The sequence below is a fragment of the Dryobates pubescens genome, chromosome 4, assembly GCF_014839835.1.
Source record: "Dryobates pubescens isolate bDryPub1 chromosome 4, bDryPub1.pri, whole genome shotgun sequence".
Taxonomy (NCBI): Eukaryota; Metazoa; Chordata; class Aves; order Piciformes; family Picidae; genus Dryobates; species Dryobates pubescens.
This window is the reverse complement of record NC_071615.1, coordinates 20,575,286-20,588,885: the sequence shown is the minus strand read 5'-3', so window position 1 is coordinate 20,588,885 and position 13,600 is coordinate 20,575,286. Positions and strand designations below refer to the sequence as shown.

The 13,600-nt window shown below is 51.2% G+C and overlaps 1 protein-coding gene across 1 annotated transcript; it reads right to left on the bottom strand.

Annotated features, from left to right (window-relative positions):
• Positions 1-3,122: 3,122 nt before the first annotated feature.
• Positions 3,123-9,954, bottom strand: CLEC3B (C-type lectin domain family 3 member B). Its single transcript, XM_009898353.2, has 3 exons — positions 9,721-9,954; positions 5,978-6,076; positions 3,123-4,551 (listed from the first exon to the last, which is right to left on the bottom strand). Exons 1-3 carry the CDS (start codon positions 9,836-9,838, stop codon positions 4,151-4,153), a joined length of 618 nt encoding a protein of 205 aa, XP_009896655.1. The 5' UTR covers positions 9,839-9,954; the 3' UTR covers positions 3,123-4,150.
• Positions 9,955-13,600: the final 3,646 nt, after the last annotated feature.

Genomic DNA, 13,600 nt, shown 5'->3' with positions numbered 1-13,600 from the left:
TGTCATCTCCTTGCTGCTGAGTATTCAGGATATCTAGGCTGCTGCCGGCTGCATGAGCCTGCTGCAGGACCACCTGGTGCCACCTGGAAGAGCTCTGTGTGTGCAGATCAGCATCAACGCTCGAGCTTGGGCTCTCCCAGGTCACAGGTTAGAGGTTTTCTGTGATTTCCACCTGGTGTTGTTACATTTGCATAGCACTGTGTGAGCCTGCACCAAAGACTCCATTTCCTTTGCTTTTTTACCAAAAACCAGTTTCAGAAGTCCAAAGCACTGCAGTTCAGGTGCCTGTGGCATTCACATTTTACTGATGTCCTGTGCTATGGGCTCAAGTGAGAGTGAGGGGTCAAGGAAGAAATAAGACTGTGGCCATCCAGCTTCTCACTGATGCTTTTCTCTACACCTGTTAGAGGTGGTTGTTTAATAAGGATTTAAAAAGGGGGTAAAAACCCCAAATGATTCTCAGCAGGCTGTTTCTCTGGAATGTAAAGAGAGAGAGTGAAGCCAGAAGGGAAGCCCAGGTTATTTTTGTTTTGCATTGTTGTTGTTGTTTTTTAATCAGTCTAAATTTAACAGTGGGGGCAGCTCCTCATTTCTAGTGAGCCTTGGACTTCAGGTGCCTTTGGAAGGGCACCTCTTGACATTAGGTAACTGGGCTCATTTTTAAGTGCCATAGTTGTCGTGCCCCTCAGATCCTGTGCCTTCTAAAACTGGAGTGCCAGATCTTTGTGCAGGGGGCTACAGGTATGTGACTGAAGTTGCCTTTTCTCTACAAACACCTGGCTTGGCCAGGTGTGCAGTTGCTGAGGGTGTTTGCAATCTGGAGTGCAGCACTAGGCTTGATGACTTGAGACTTTATCTCCAAAGGTTTTACCATGACCATTTCTTGCCTAGTGATACACAGAGGTGCCTGAAAACTTTCAGACAGTGTTGCATGTAATAATATTAAACTCAGAATAACATCTGAAAGTCAAACATCTGTACTAGAAACCTTACTGTTTACATCAAAACCAAAAAAAGTAGATTTCTTGCTGTGGTGACTCTGCTGGCATTGCAGGCTGGCTCTGTGTTCAGGTGTGGGTGTATTTAACAGGGTATTCCATGAGACTGCTTGGCCCACTGCAAGACTCAGTACAGTGACTCAGTGTTCTATAGCACATACCAAAGCAGCTGCAAGCTCAAAGTGCCTTTCCTTGGCTTCAGGTATTTTCCTGCTTATGTTTGTCACTTTTTATAGAGAGATGTATAGCCCAGATCTCTAGCTAGGCACTGGGATCCCGTATTTCCAAGTGTGCTGGGTTGTTTTAATGCAGTTTGAGAACTTCAGAAGATGTCTCTACTGCTGGGATCTGTTTTTCTCAGGTAACTGAACTGCCACACTGTATATTCAGCAGGGTACTCCCGTGGGGGATTTTTCTTTGTCAGTGTTTCTCACTTTTATTAAACAGGAATCGAGAAGGCTGAAAGAGAAATTCCTCTAGCTTGGTTTATGCAGTTGCTTAGATGAGATTTTTTTTAGTTCATGTTGTTTTTAACCAGCTGAAGGAAAGGTAGTGGAGGCTGGGCTGTTGTGGACCACCATCTTTTGAAGGATGTGATGTTTGATATTTGTTCTATTTTAACTTAGCTTCTGACACAGCAACACAAAGCTCCAGTTTACAGTGGTTTCCAGTCTAAGGCTGCCTATCACTGTGCTTATTTTGCTATGTTTGGAGTTAAGAGTTGAGGCATTCAGGCCAGGTTGCTTTTCATTAAGGGAAAGTTGTAACTTAATATTTTTTTAAAGATAAATAAAACAGAACCCCACCACCAGCTGGAGTCACTAGTGGATGTCTGTCTCTCTGTGTGGAAATCAGCCTGCATGTCTGACTCTTGGTAGCTACACCACTGCCTTAGCCCAGGCAAATGGGCTCCTAGAACATCTAGTTTGGTGAGATGATGTCCTGCTGGCTGTGCCTCTCCTTGTCCCTGTGCAGCCATGGATTGCTGTTGTGAAGTACTTGAAGCTTTCATAGAAATAGAAATGGTCAGGGGCTTGCTCTGAGCAGCCTGATCTAGTGAGGATGCCCTTGCTGACTGCAGAGGGGTTTGGACTCAATGACCTTTGGAGGTCCCTTCTAACCCACACCATTCTGTGATTCCTGGGAGGGTTGTGGTGTTAGGCTGGCATGGCAATGCTGGGAATGTTTAAAGAAGGAAAATTTCTCTGTAATGATTTGGTTTGGTTTCAAGCTTTCCACACTCTTTGTCCCAGTTCCATGCTTTCATCTTCCTTCAGTGGCTCAGCACTCAGGGAGTTGGGATCCAAGTCTTCCCAGCAGTGGAGCAGTGTCCATACTGCGCATGAACCCAGGTGAAACTCAGGCTGCCCATGGCCAATCCTGCTCTAACAGTAAAGCAAATCTGTTGCTGTGGTTGAGCTGATTCATGTCTGCCCACCGTGAATCAGGGAGTAAGGAAGGACATCTCTTCTGGGTTGGCCCAGAGTGAACTTCCCAGCAGCAAGGGAAGGAAGGAAATCTTAGTGAACTACACAAGGATTCCCTGCCTCTATCCCATGCATGGGGTGAGAACTGAGGTGGGGATCCTGTCAACTTCGTTGCAGGACAGGAGGCTCTCACCTGAGAGCGCCCCAGCACAGCTCTGGAGAGGATTGCAGGGAGAGGAAAGCTCTCCAGGCAGACTGACACAAACCAATTCCTTCAGCAAGCCAGATTTTTATTTTGTTTTACTGAGCAGTGCAGTGGCAATAGTGACAGCCCCAGGAGTGTGCACCCTGCGTGTGTGTGTGTGTGCGCTGCGTGAGCCCTCCAGCGTGGCTCCCACTCAGCACCTTGGAAGCCCCATCACTAGGCTGGCTTTAACCAAGGCAGCAGACTGAAGTACCTCTCCCATGTGCTCCCCAAGATCTTTGTGTGTTGACACCCCCAATCTGGCATCACAGGGGCAGGACCTGGACCTGAGGGGTTATTCCCAACACAGGGCTGCAAAGAACTGCTGATAGCTTCCAGACACCAGCCAGCCAAGCTTCGTTAAAGCGGTTGGGTGGCCTCTGCTTGTTGCCCATCACTGCTGTTTAGTTCAGGTTGTTTTTTTTCTCCTTTAGATCTCTTCTCAGAAAAAAAACAATTTGCTGAGGCCAGACCTTAGGCTCGGCTTGACTTTGGGCATAAACAGTATTCAGCAGATTCATGTTTGCTGAGGACTATGCCTGTGAAGCCTGTACAATTTCAGCTGGGTTACCATCACTTTGAGTAGGTCAGATGATTCCTAAAGCTGCTCAATTGAGTTGTCCTGAGGTTTGTTTTCCACACACAGCTGGGTTTAGTGTGGCAGCATATCCCCTGATAGCATTGTGCTTCTGTTACGGACCTCATACTTTCATCTTCTATTTCTGTGCTGCAAGTCATCCCTGCTCCCTCCCTCAGTAAAGCTGAAATTGGTGAAACTGGCTTCTGGCTGCTGAGGAAAGGACAAACAGAGCAAGGAATGCTTCTGAGAAGGACACTCACCCTCTTGGTAAGTCAGCCCATGCCTTTTACTTGTTAATTGATTCAGGTGCATAGCTGGACTAGTAGGGCAACCCCTTGAGCAGCCAGCCCTCAGCCAATAAGCCAAACTGTATCTCTTGATACAAAGCAGGAGTGATTCATCAAGACAGGATCTTGATCCTCAGGAGCCTGGGTTGGGGCATTGTGAGGAGCAAGGAGCTCTCCTAGATCACTGCCAGGGTCATGGGGAAGCAAAACAGGAGGAGAAAGCAGGCACTAGCTATGCTGGTGTCCCACCAAAGCTCAGTCAGGTGGGAAAGAACCTTGCAGAGCAACAGCCCTGGGCAGCCGTGGGTGGCTGCTTGCCAGGCTTGGCTGCTACACCGGTTCCTTGCCAGAACCATCGAGCTGTGCCCTAACCAGTTCCTGGGTGTAAAGCCAGATCCATAGCTCGTGCCTTAGGAGGCGCAATGCAGCTGCTAACGGGGCTGAGCGTGGCCAGGCAGGGAGCTCCGGCCCCGCCTGAGCCGCGGGGACTCCGCGCAAAGTGATCTTACTGGAGCGTGGGCGGCCGCGCAGCTACTCCTGCACGCCTGCAGCGCTACAGCCCCTGGCTGAGCAGGAAGCCGCAGGCTGCGGGCGGGCAGGGGGCAGCGCCGCTGCTACACGATCATGAACTGGCAGACGTAGGGCAGCTGCTCCCTGCACCTCTTGTCGAACCACTTGCCCGCGGCGGCCCCCGACAAGGCGGCGCAGTTCTCCAGCTTGCCGCCGTCGGGCTGGGCGGTGATCTCGCTCTCCCAGTTCTTGTAGCGCAGGGGGCCCCCGGCCATGTCCACCCACCTGCCCTCCGTGGCCATGTCGTTGAGGCCCAGCCAGACCTCGGCTTCGGCGCCGATGCTGCGCCGCAGGTATTCGTACAGGTCCTCGTTCTCCTGGGCGCCCTGCGGCGTGCTGAGCGTCCCGCCCTGCGCGATGCAGCTCTCGCTCGCCTCGTGGTAGGGCTTGCGCTCCGGGAACGCCAGCAAGCACTTGAGGTGCACTTTGGTGCCCTTCAGGCAGACTGAGAGGTTCCACACAAACAGAGCAAGAAGACAGAACGGGAGTTGGGGTTAAAAACAGTGCCCAGCAAGTGGTGGCAGCAGCAGCAAATAGCAGAATGCCAGCAGGGGTTGGAAGGGACCTCTGGAGATCATCCCAGTCCAAGCCTTCTGGCTAAAGCAGAGGCACCCACAGCAGCTTGCCCAGGTGGGTTGGAATCTCTTTCTGGGCAGCCTGCTCCAGGGCTCCAGCACCTACACACCCATGAATTTTCTCCTGATGTTCAGATGGAATCTCCTTGATTCCAGTGTGTGCCCTCTGCCCCTTGTCCTGTCACCAAGCACCACTGAAAAAAGTCTGGCCCCATCCTCTTGACCCCTGCCCTATGGATACTGATAAGCATCATGCAGCAACCAAGCTACAACCATCACTTCTTAGACCCCTGATGGCACAAGATTCCTCCTGCACACATCCCCATGGCTGTGCCCTCTCCATCTTCAAACCATTGGGGTAAATGGACCTCAAGGTACATCTGTCACCCCCCTGAACCCTGCTGCTACTGTAGTAGAGGCACAGTATGGTTCTCTTGCTGCTTATAATGGCCTTTCCCAGCTTCTGCTATGCTTTCTCCTATGAGATTTTTAGAGTCCAAGTTGGCTGTGGGCACTTCCAGGGTGCTGGAAAAAAAATTTCTGTGATTTGAGACATCTTAATTATGCAAGCATGAGGAAAATGTCCTCTTTAATGGGCTCTGATCAGAAGCATTGTGCTTGTACTTGCCTCAGATTTCTACTGTTAGGAATATCAATTTATTCGGTTTTTTATGCTCTAGACCCTGAGAGTGCAAGGCCACACGTGAGAATCCAATCCAATGAGTGTGAGCTTGGGTCTAAAACCTTGGTGTTTTGCTTGTGTTCCTTGTAAGAAGAAAATTCTCCCTGCATTTTTGTCTTGTTTCTGTTTCATGTGCTGCAAGTCCCTCTCCTATTGCTGCCAGTGGAGCTGGCAGACAGTAACTGTGGAGCATGGCTGGAGGGTGGATGTTTTGGGCCTGTATGTGTTCAGTGAAGCACGCTGGGACTCGTCTCTCTGTAGAGCAGACCAAGTCACCACTTCACCATGGTTCAAAGGAGTGAGCTCCATTTACCTAAAGCACAGCCCAGTCTGTTACCCACCCCTCTGACTCCTGAAGGAAGGTGAACCCCTGACTCAGTGCTGTGGACATACCCACAGCTCTGCACAACTCAGAGACCCACAGGCTGCACAACTCAAGTCAGAAACTCCCTGAGGAGCTTCAGCAGCCTGAAGGAATTGCAGTGAGATCACATTTTGTTTCGCTTCCCCAAGCTCTCTCCCTGTGATGGATGCCTTGGTGAACAAATGAAGTCCCTTCATAAGCAGCTCCTCTCTGAGAGCAAAACTCAAGCCTTCTCCAATGAGCCCTTTACCTGTCTGCAGTGCCTGCTTTTCCTTCAGCAGAGCAACTTCTTGAGAGATGTTGTCAATCATGGCCTTCAGGTCTTCAATCATTTTGAGGCTCACACTATCTGTTGGAAGGAAGCATAAACATGTCTGTGTGCCCTGGGGAGGCAGCTGAAGCTGTTCCTGCCATCAAAGCTGCCCAAGCTCTGCCCTCAGAGGACAAACAAGAGGCACCTGCAAAGCCAGCGCCTGTCTTACGCACTGAGCAGGAGTGTTTGCTCACTGGCCTGTTCCACAAGCAACCCAGGTGTTTCAGCTTGCTCCAACTGGGTTTGCTGGTGGCTCCTCACCATGCAAGGTGGAACATTGTCTTAGTAGCTACTTAAGTGCCCTGTCATTCTTCACCACCTGGTTTCCCACTCCTGGGCCACACAATGTCCCTACAGAGGGCTGATGTGTGCCAGGATGTTGGGATGAGAACCAAGAGCTTCAGCTACAGAGCTGGTACCATGCCTGTGTCCACAGGCAGAGTTCTCTGTTCTACTGTTGGAGGTTTGGTCTCTGTGCTGTCATCTGTGCAAGGCTTGCCCTTGATGAAGGCTATCACAGCTTGGGTTTGCTGCCACTGAAGCCAGTGTGGGGGTGGCCAGTGCTGCCCATGGGAGTTGGAGTGAGTCCAGGTGTGGTTCACTGTGAGCAGCAGGATGAGGTGCAAGCAAGGGTGAGAAGAAAAGGAGACTCACAGAAGGTTCTGAGGTTGTAGTGAGGTGGGGGTTGGTCTCTTCTCCCAAGTGACAGGACAAGAGGAAACAGCCTCAAGTTGCACCAGAGGAGGTTTAGACAGGACACTAGGAAAAATTTCTTCACACAAAGTGTTGCAAAGCCCTGGCCCAGGCTGCCCAGGGCAGTGGTGGAGTCACCATCTCTGGAGAGATTTCAAAGCTGTGTAAATGTGAAGCTGAGAGACATGGTTCAGGAGTGCCTTGGCAGTGCTGGGTCAGCAGTTGGACTCAGTGATTTTAAAGGTCTCTTCCAACCTGGATGATTCTGTAAGGATGTGGCTCACAAGAATCTCACTTGAAAGCCTGGCCAGAAATCTAGCTGAAGATGTTCCTGCAGTGGTGTGTTGAGCTAGATGATCTTTAAAGTCCCTTCCAAACCAAACCACACCACTCTGTGGATGTGTTTGATGCTGCACATGAGAGCTCTCACCCTGTTTGTCATGTCCTAATTCTATGCCAGATAACAACCTAAGCCCTCTTCCCTTGGATTTGATTGATTCATTCTCCCTCTCTGCAGTCTGGATCTCTTGAGTTGCTGAGCTTTGCCTGTGCAGGCAGCAGCTGCTTTGTTCCCATCCAGAGGTGTTTTCTGTCCTCCAGCACTGGTCTAGTTTGTGAGGTCTTCCAGCAAACCTCCCTAGGCAGCAGTCCAGTTTTTCCTACCAAGCAGCTCCAGGAGCAGCTGGGGCTGTTTCCTGGTGCAGAGGAAGGCACTGAACTCACCAAGGCTGGGTTGCTATTGGTGTAAATGTCAGAGAAGGGCACATAGACCACAACATCACACTGAAATTTTGGGCAGCAGCAGGAGTCTAAATTTGTCCCTGTCCACTGGTTCAAGCATCCAGCCTCAAATTTCCTTCTCTGGTAACATTAAGCATACATGAAGATGCCCCCTCCTGTGCCTCCACCACCCTGCCACAGCTATCACACACACAGTATCACAGTAACTAAGGTTGGAAGAGACCCCAAGGATCATCAAGTCCAACCTGTTCCAACAGACCTCACAACTAGACCATGGCACCAAGTGCCACGTCCAATCTCCCCTTGAACACCTCCAGGGACGGCGACTCCACCACCTCCCTGGGCAGCCCATTCCAATGACGAACGACTCGCTCAGTAAAGAACTTTTTCCTCACCTCGAGTCTAAACCTCCCCTGGCACAGCTTGAGACTGTGTCCCCTTGTTCTGGTGCTGGTTGCCTGGGAGAAGAGACCACCCCCCTCCTGTCTACAACCACCTTTCAGGTAGTTGTAGAGGGCAATGAGGTCACCTCTGATCCTTCTCTTCTCCAAAGGGACCACCATCCCTAGGCTTGGTGAGTCCCCAAAACTAGGGGGGGGTCCATCACCCACCACCCCTGGAAACTGTTCTGGGCAAGGCTGCTGGAGGAGGGCAAATCCTGCCTATCCCCCCCCCCCCCAAACTGCTGCAGCTGGAAAAAGCACTGGGAAGTAACTGGAGGGGGGAAAAAGTCCTAAGAGCTGGCACAGGGAATGTGCTGCCTCAGCATTTGCTAAAGGCTATGGTTTGGGTTTTTCATGTTGAAACAGCACCATTTGTGTTCTGAAGCAGATCCAAATGTAAGCAATAATTACAAAAACCCCAAACCAAAACAAAAAAAACCCCAACAAAGAAAACACACAAAATCAAATCTCCAGAAAGATGAAAGCTTGGCTTACAAAATGCTTTCCTTTTCTAATGTTTGTGGTTTGGCTGCACAGCTTCAAATAAAATAAACCCAGCCAACGACCCCAGGGGCTTCAACCCTGCCTGATCCTCCCCAGTAAAGGGCAGGGGTTGAGCTGGGCTTGGATGGGAATGGGCCTGCAAAGAGCCTGGGCTGGAGATGAAGATGGGATGGGACCATCCTGCTGAGCCCTGGCCCCTGCTAGTAAAAAACTGCCACCAGCTGCTCTGATTTTCAGAACACCTCCCTCAAATGGTTTCAAATCACAGGCCAAATTTTCCTGTCAAAAAGGCCATTTCCCCCCTGGTTTCTTGTCAGCAGCCACTTAGAAACAGCAGTTGCAGTGGTACAGAAATAAACTCCAGCTCTGTCAGTAACAAACATCCCCTCTCTGCTGCCTCCAGAGAGTGCAGCACAGGGACCCTGCCTGCACCCAGAGGGAACAGTCCCAGACCACAGCTGTGGAGTAAAGCAGCTCTGCCATCATTTCATAGAAAGACCTCACAGGGGAAAAAGGAAAAAGTTCTCAAGGATGGAATCTGACAAAAATAGCTATTGGGTGAGCATTGAGAGCAGCCCTGCCAAGTGAATTCCTAGGATGCTTCTCCCTTGCTCCCTGATTCCTTCCAAGCAGGAGTCCTCCAAGCCCACACAATGCAGACACATTGGGAAGGAGCCCAAGCAACACAAGCTGCTTCCTCACCTGCAGCTCCTTCTCCTGTCATTCATGTGCATTGAGTTGGGGGAAGAAAAGATGGGAAGGGAGTGAAAAAGGAGAAAAGAAAATGAAGAATGGTAGGGAAAAGAAAACTTGGGCAGCTTTTTGTGTGCCTTGCCCTCTGGTAAGCCTGAGGAGCAGAGCTGGTGGAGGGCTTGACTCGCATTCAAGGGCACTTCATTTTAAATGAAGATCCATATTGCTATTTAATTGAGCATCTATTATCTGTCTGCTCATGCCTGCACATCTACAGGAGCCTGGCAGCTGTCCTAGAAAGGGACATTCTAGTGGGGGAAGGGTTGGGGGAACCTCAGAGGTACCAAGGAAAAAAGCCTTGCCCTCTGAAATTCAGACCTGGCTGTTCTGTGAATTTATTCAAGGTAGGAACCCACCCAAAGCATTTCCTCTCCTAACTGTTGTGCAGGAGGGCTACCCAAGCATTCCCACGGGGGAAAAAGTCTCTCTGCTAGGAGCTGAGATGCTTTCTAAGCAGTTCAAGCAGAGAACTGTGACATGCTCAATGGGCTAGTGGCACCCCCTCAGGGTTTCCTGGCAGGGGAGGTGCTTCCTTCCCTTCCTTACCTTTCTTGGGAGCCGCTGGTTTTTGCTTGGCTTTGCCGTTTTGCTGGCTGGAGATGTGGGCAAGGGAGAGGAGGCAGAGCAGGAGGCAGAGGAGCAGGCAGGCTCCCCGGGGCGCCATGCCGCTGCTGTCCGAGGTGCGGAGGCTCTGACGGCTGCCTCAGCCCCGGCTTGGAGCAGAAAGGGCTGAGCCGTCCCAGCACGCCGCCCGCTGAGCCCCGGCCAGAGGCACACAACAGGCAGCTGCAGCCAGGGCTGGGAACATCCCAGTGGGGTTGTGTGCCTCAGCTGCTTGTTTGGGTTGGGAAAAAAAAGAGGAAAAAAAGGAATGAAGGTCCTGCAAGGCAGCTCAGCTAAACACGAGGAGAGGCTGTGAGGAGCTGGAAGGACTGAATTACTGCCTTCAGCTCTTAGGGAAATGGCATGGCTCTGAGACCCCACCTGCAGGGCTGGGGCCGGCTCTGGACTCCTCAGCACACGGCAGGCATTGACCTGTTGGAAGCAATCCAGAAGAGGCCACAAAAACGATCAGAGGGCTGGAACACCTCTGCTGTGAGGACCGGCTGAGTTGAGGGTGTTCAGCTCGGAGAAGGCTCCAGGGAGACCTTAGAGCTGCCTTCCAGTACTTAAAAGCCTAGAAGAAAGCTGGGGAGAGTCTTTTTAGCAGGGCCTGTTGTGACAAGTCAAGGGATGATGGTTTGAAACTAAAATAGGAGAGCTTTAGTCCAGACAGATGGAAGGTTTTTACTGTGAAGGTGGCAAGACACTGGCCCGGGTTGCCCAAAGAGGTGGTAGAAGCCCCGTCCCTGGAAACATTCCCCAGGGCTGGATGGGGCTCTGAGATTAAACTGCTCCACACAGCAGCCATTAACCTTAACTCTTGTCTGAACGCTTCAGGCAGGTGCCACCCAGCACAATGTGCACCACTGGAACTGCAGGCACATAAAAGATCTGAGATAAACAGGGATGTGGCTGCAAAAAGAGCTGGCCTGGATTTACTTTGGCCGCAGCTATGCTCTCCTGCCTTGCACTTTTGCTGAGTAAGGAAAGCCCTGCCTTCACATCCTACCTGATCAGAGCTCCCTTGCAATCCAACCTTTTGAAGTCAAGCTTGGTTCTCACTCCCCTTTGCCACACACCCCCAACCCCACTCAGATTTAAGGCAGGGAATGTGTGCTTTGGGGATTTGCTGTGCTCCTGCCTGGACTGTCCCTAGAGGGGCTGGAGCCCAGGAGATGCCAGACCCCTACATGCTTACAGAGCTGTTCCCTTCTTTGACACTTGAGTAGCATTTACACAGTCAAGGTCCTTTTGGTAAGTCAGCAGCTCACAGCTTTCCTTGGCCCCAGAGTTGCTTGCCTGCCCTTGCTTTGATTCCTGCCCTGTCTGCTCTTTGCTGTGTATCAAGCAGACGGCTCTGGAGTGGAGTCCCACAGCAATCCCTAGCCACAGGGTTTTGGATGTCTGGGACCTGCCAGAGGGGTGCATTTCTGCCAGTGCCCAGCTGAAAGAAGGGTAGGTCAGCTTTTCATGAGCCCCTGAGGGTACAACCCAGGGGGTCTCTCCCTGAACCCCCCCCAGCAGGTCCTGTGTGGGATGCCAGCATTATTTTTCTTGAAGAAGAGAAGCATTTTTTAAAAAGTACTCAAAAATCTTGTCTCTGGCTGCAACACCTACCCACAGGGGGCTTTGCTCCAGCTCTGCCCTGTGCAGACTGAAAAAACCTTATCCTTAACACTATGAAAGCTGATCAGCTTCCCTAAACCTGCCTGGCAGGAGCAACAGCTCCAGAACAGAGATGCTACAAGGAATGACCACGTGAAAGCTGGAAGATCTTTGCTTGTGCCCAGCTCATCCCTGCCTGGGCTCCTGCAGAGCCTGAGGCTGCAGTCCCAGTTAAGTAACTGGAATATCAGTGGTCCTTTGTAGGTTGGCTCTTTGGGCAGCCATCATTTGAGACCCCAATGATTCACACCCCTTACACGAGGCAGGCATGGAAGGTGGGCAGAGGTAGAGGTTTTTGTTAGATGGACTAACACAACTGGAAGACAGCAGCAAGATTTTGGCCACACAAAATCCTTCCCCTTCAGGGCTGAAGCAGCAGCAACTGAGAGCTGGCACATGCAGCCCTTCAGAGAGAAAGGGAGCATACATGGGGAAAGAGAGCAACACCCAGGTCATGGAAGGGTTAGTGAGAGGCAGCAAGGCTATAATCAGACCAAGAACCCAGGGGTTAGTCCATGATCTTTTAAATCTGTGCCACTATGGATTTTACTTCCTAGTAAAAGCACTTCACTGGCTAGTTTGAAGCCTGGTCTCATTGTCAAACAGCTGTGAGCTGTAAGGAAACTGGTTCAAGCCGCAGAAGAGGGCAGAAGCAGCTGTACTTATGGGGAGTGCTCCAGGGCACAGAGAAGCAGGCAGAGAAGCTGACGTGGCTCTGGACAACCCAGCAAGCCACAGTGCCGAATCTGAAAGGCTTTCACTTAGCAACATGGTGTCTGGAATGAGCCCACGAGAGGACACTGGATGCTCCTGGCAGCCATGCAGGCCTGGGATTTTGTGCCCAGCCAGGCAAGGAAATGGGCAGGGAGATCAGAGGCTGTTTTGCTTTGGCTGCTAGGGAATGAGCAGGTATGGCCCAGGCCAAGAAATGAGGCAGTGCCGCTGCACAGCAGCAAGAAAGTGGAGAGGGGTTAGAGAGCAGCATTCACAGTTATCAGCCAGTCAGCAGCTACCATACCTGCATTTGCAAGGCTGCTACCACTTCAGAGGCAGTCCACCACAATGCTGAGCACTGCCTGCAGTCCCCTCCACTGGAATGCTCCCCAGCAGCAGAGCAAAGGAGACCTAAAAGCAAATGTTATTATGTGTGGGGCTGTGCAGCTCACTGGCTTGACTCACAGCTGGGGCAGCACACTGGGCTTTGACCTCTGCTGCCTTGACCAATCTTTACTCTGCAGCATGAGGATCTGGGTCTCAGTGCCACCACTGGAAACTCAGAGTTGGAGAGAAATAGGGGTCAGTGGTGGACAGTAAAAGCCAAGCTGCAAGGAAGTGGAGCTAGCAGAAGGCAATCTCTGCTCATTAGCCGCTGCTCGAACTCATGCTGGCATCACTCCTGATCTCCAGCAGCACAAACAGCAGCAAAACATGTTCAAATGGAAAGAGCCCAACCTAGGGATCATTGTTTGTGAGACCAACCAAGGAGCAATGCGTCATAGTTCAGGAAAGGGTGGTTTTCCTAAGGACAATGATGGGGAAAGTCAAGGAATCAGCACTTAGCCAAAATGTTATCCCCACTGTCGGCTTTAGAAAATCGGCCGAGTCCAAGGAAGGACCCGAGCCGACCCATCCCATCCCATCCCATCCCATCCCATCCCATCCCATCCCATCCCATCCCATCTCTCTACCCTGCATTCACCTAGGGTCACAGGACAGAAGGATCAGTGTTAAAGGTAATTCTTGGACCTCCAACCAGACCCCAGTGAAGCTGGGCTCAGGTGCCCTCCTGCTTCCAAAAGCAGCTGCACTGAAGGCCTCACCCTCCTCTCTGGAGCATGTGGGCTAGGGGTAAATCTGCCTGTCTTCATTGCTTTGCTCTTCTGCCTGTCATCTACATTCTAAAGTCCAAGCAAGCTAAAGGAAAAATGTAGTCAAGTGTCTACATCTAAGAGCAAGTTCTGGAGACCTTCCTAATCACGGAGGTTCACTGAGCAGGCTGCACAAACCCAGCTGTCTCGGCAGCAGCAAAAGAGAAGTCTCCACTGAGATGGAAGTCAGCATTTTATGACTGGCAAGCAGATGGCTCTGCCAGCTTCTGCCCTTTTAAATGCTGTTCTCAAGCGTTGAGTGACTTGTTTGTTCTCACAGGGCTGTGGAT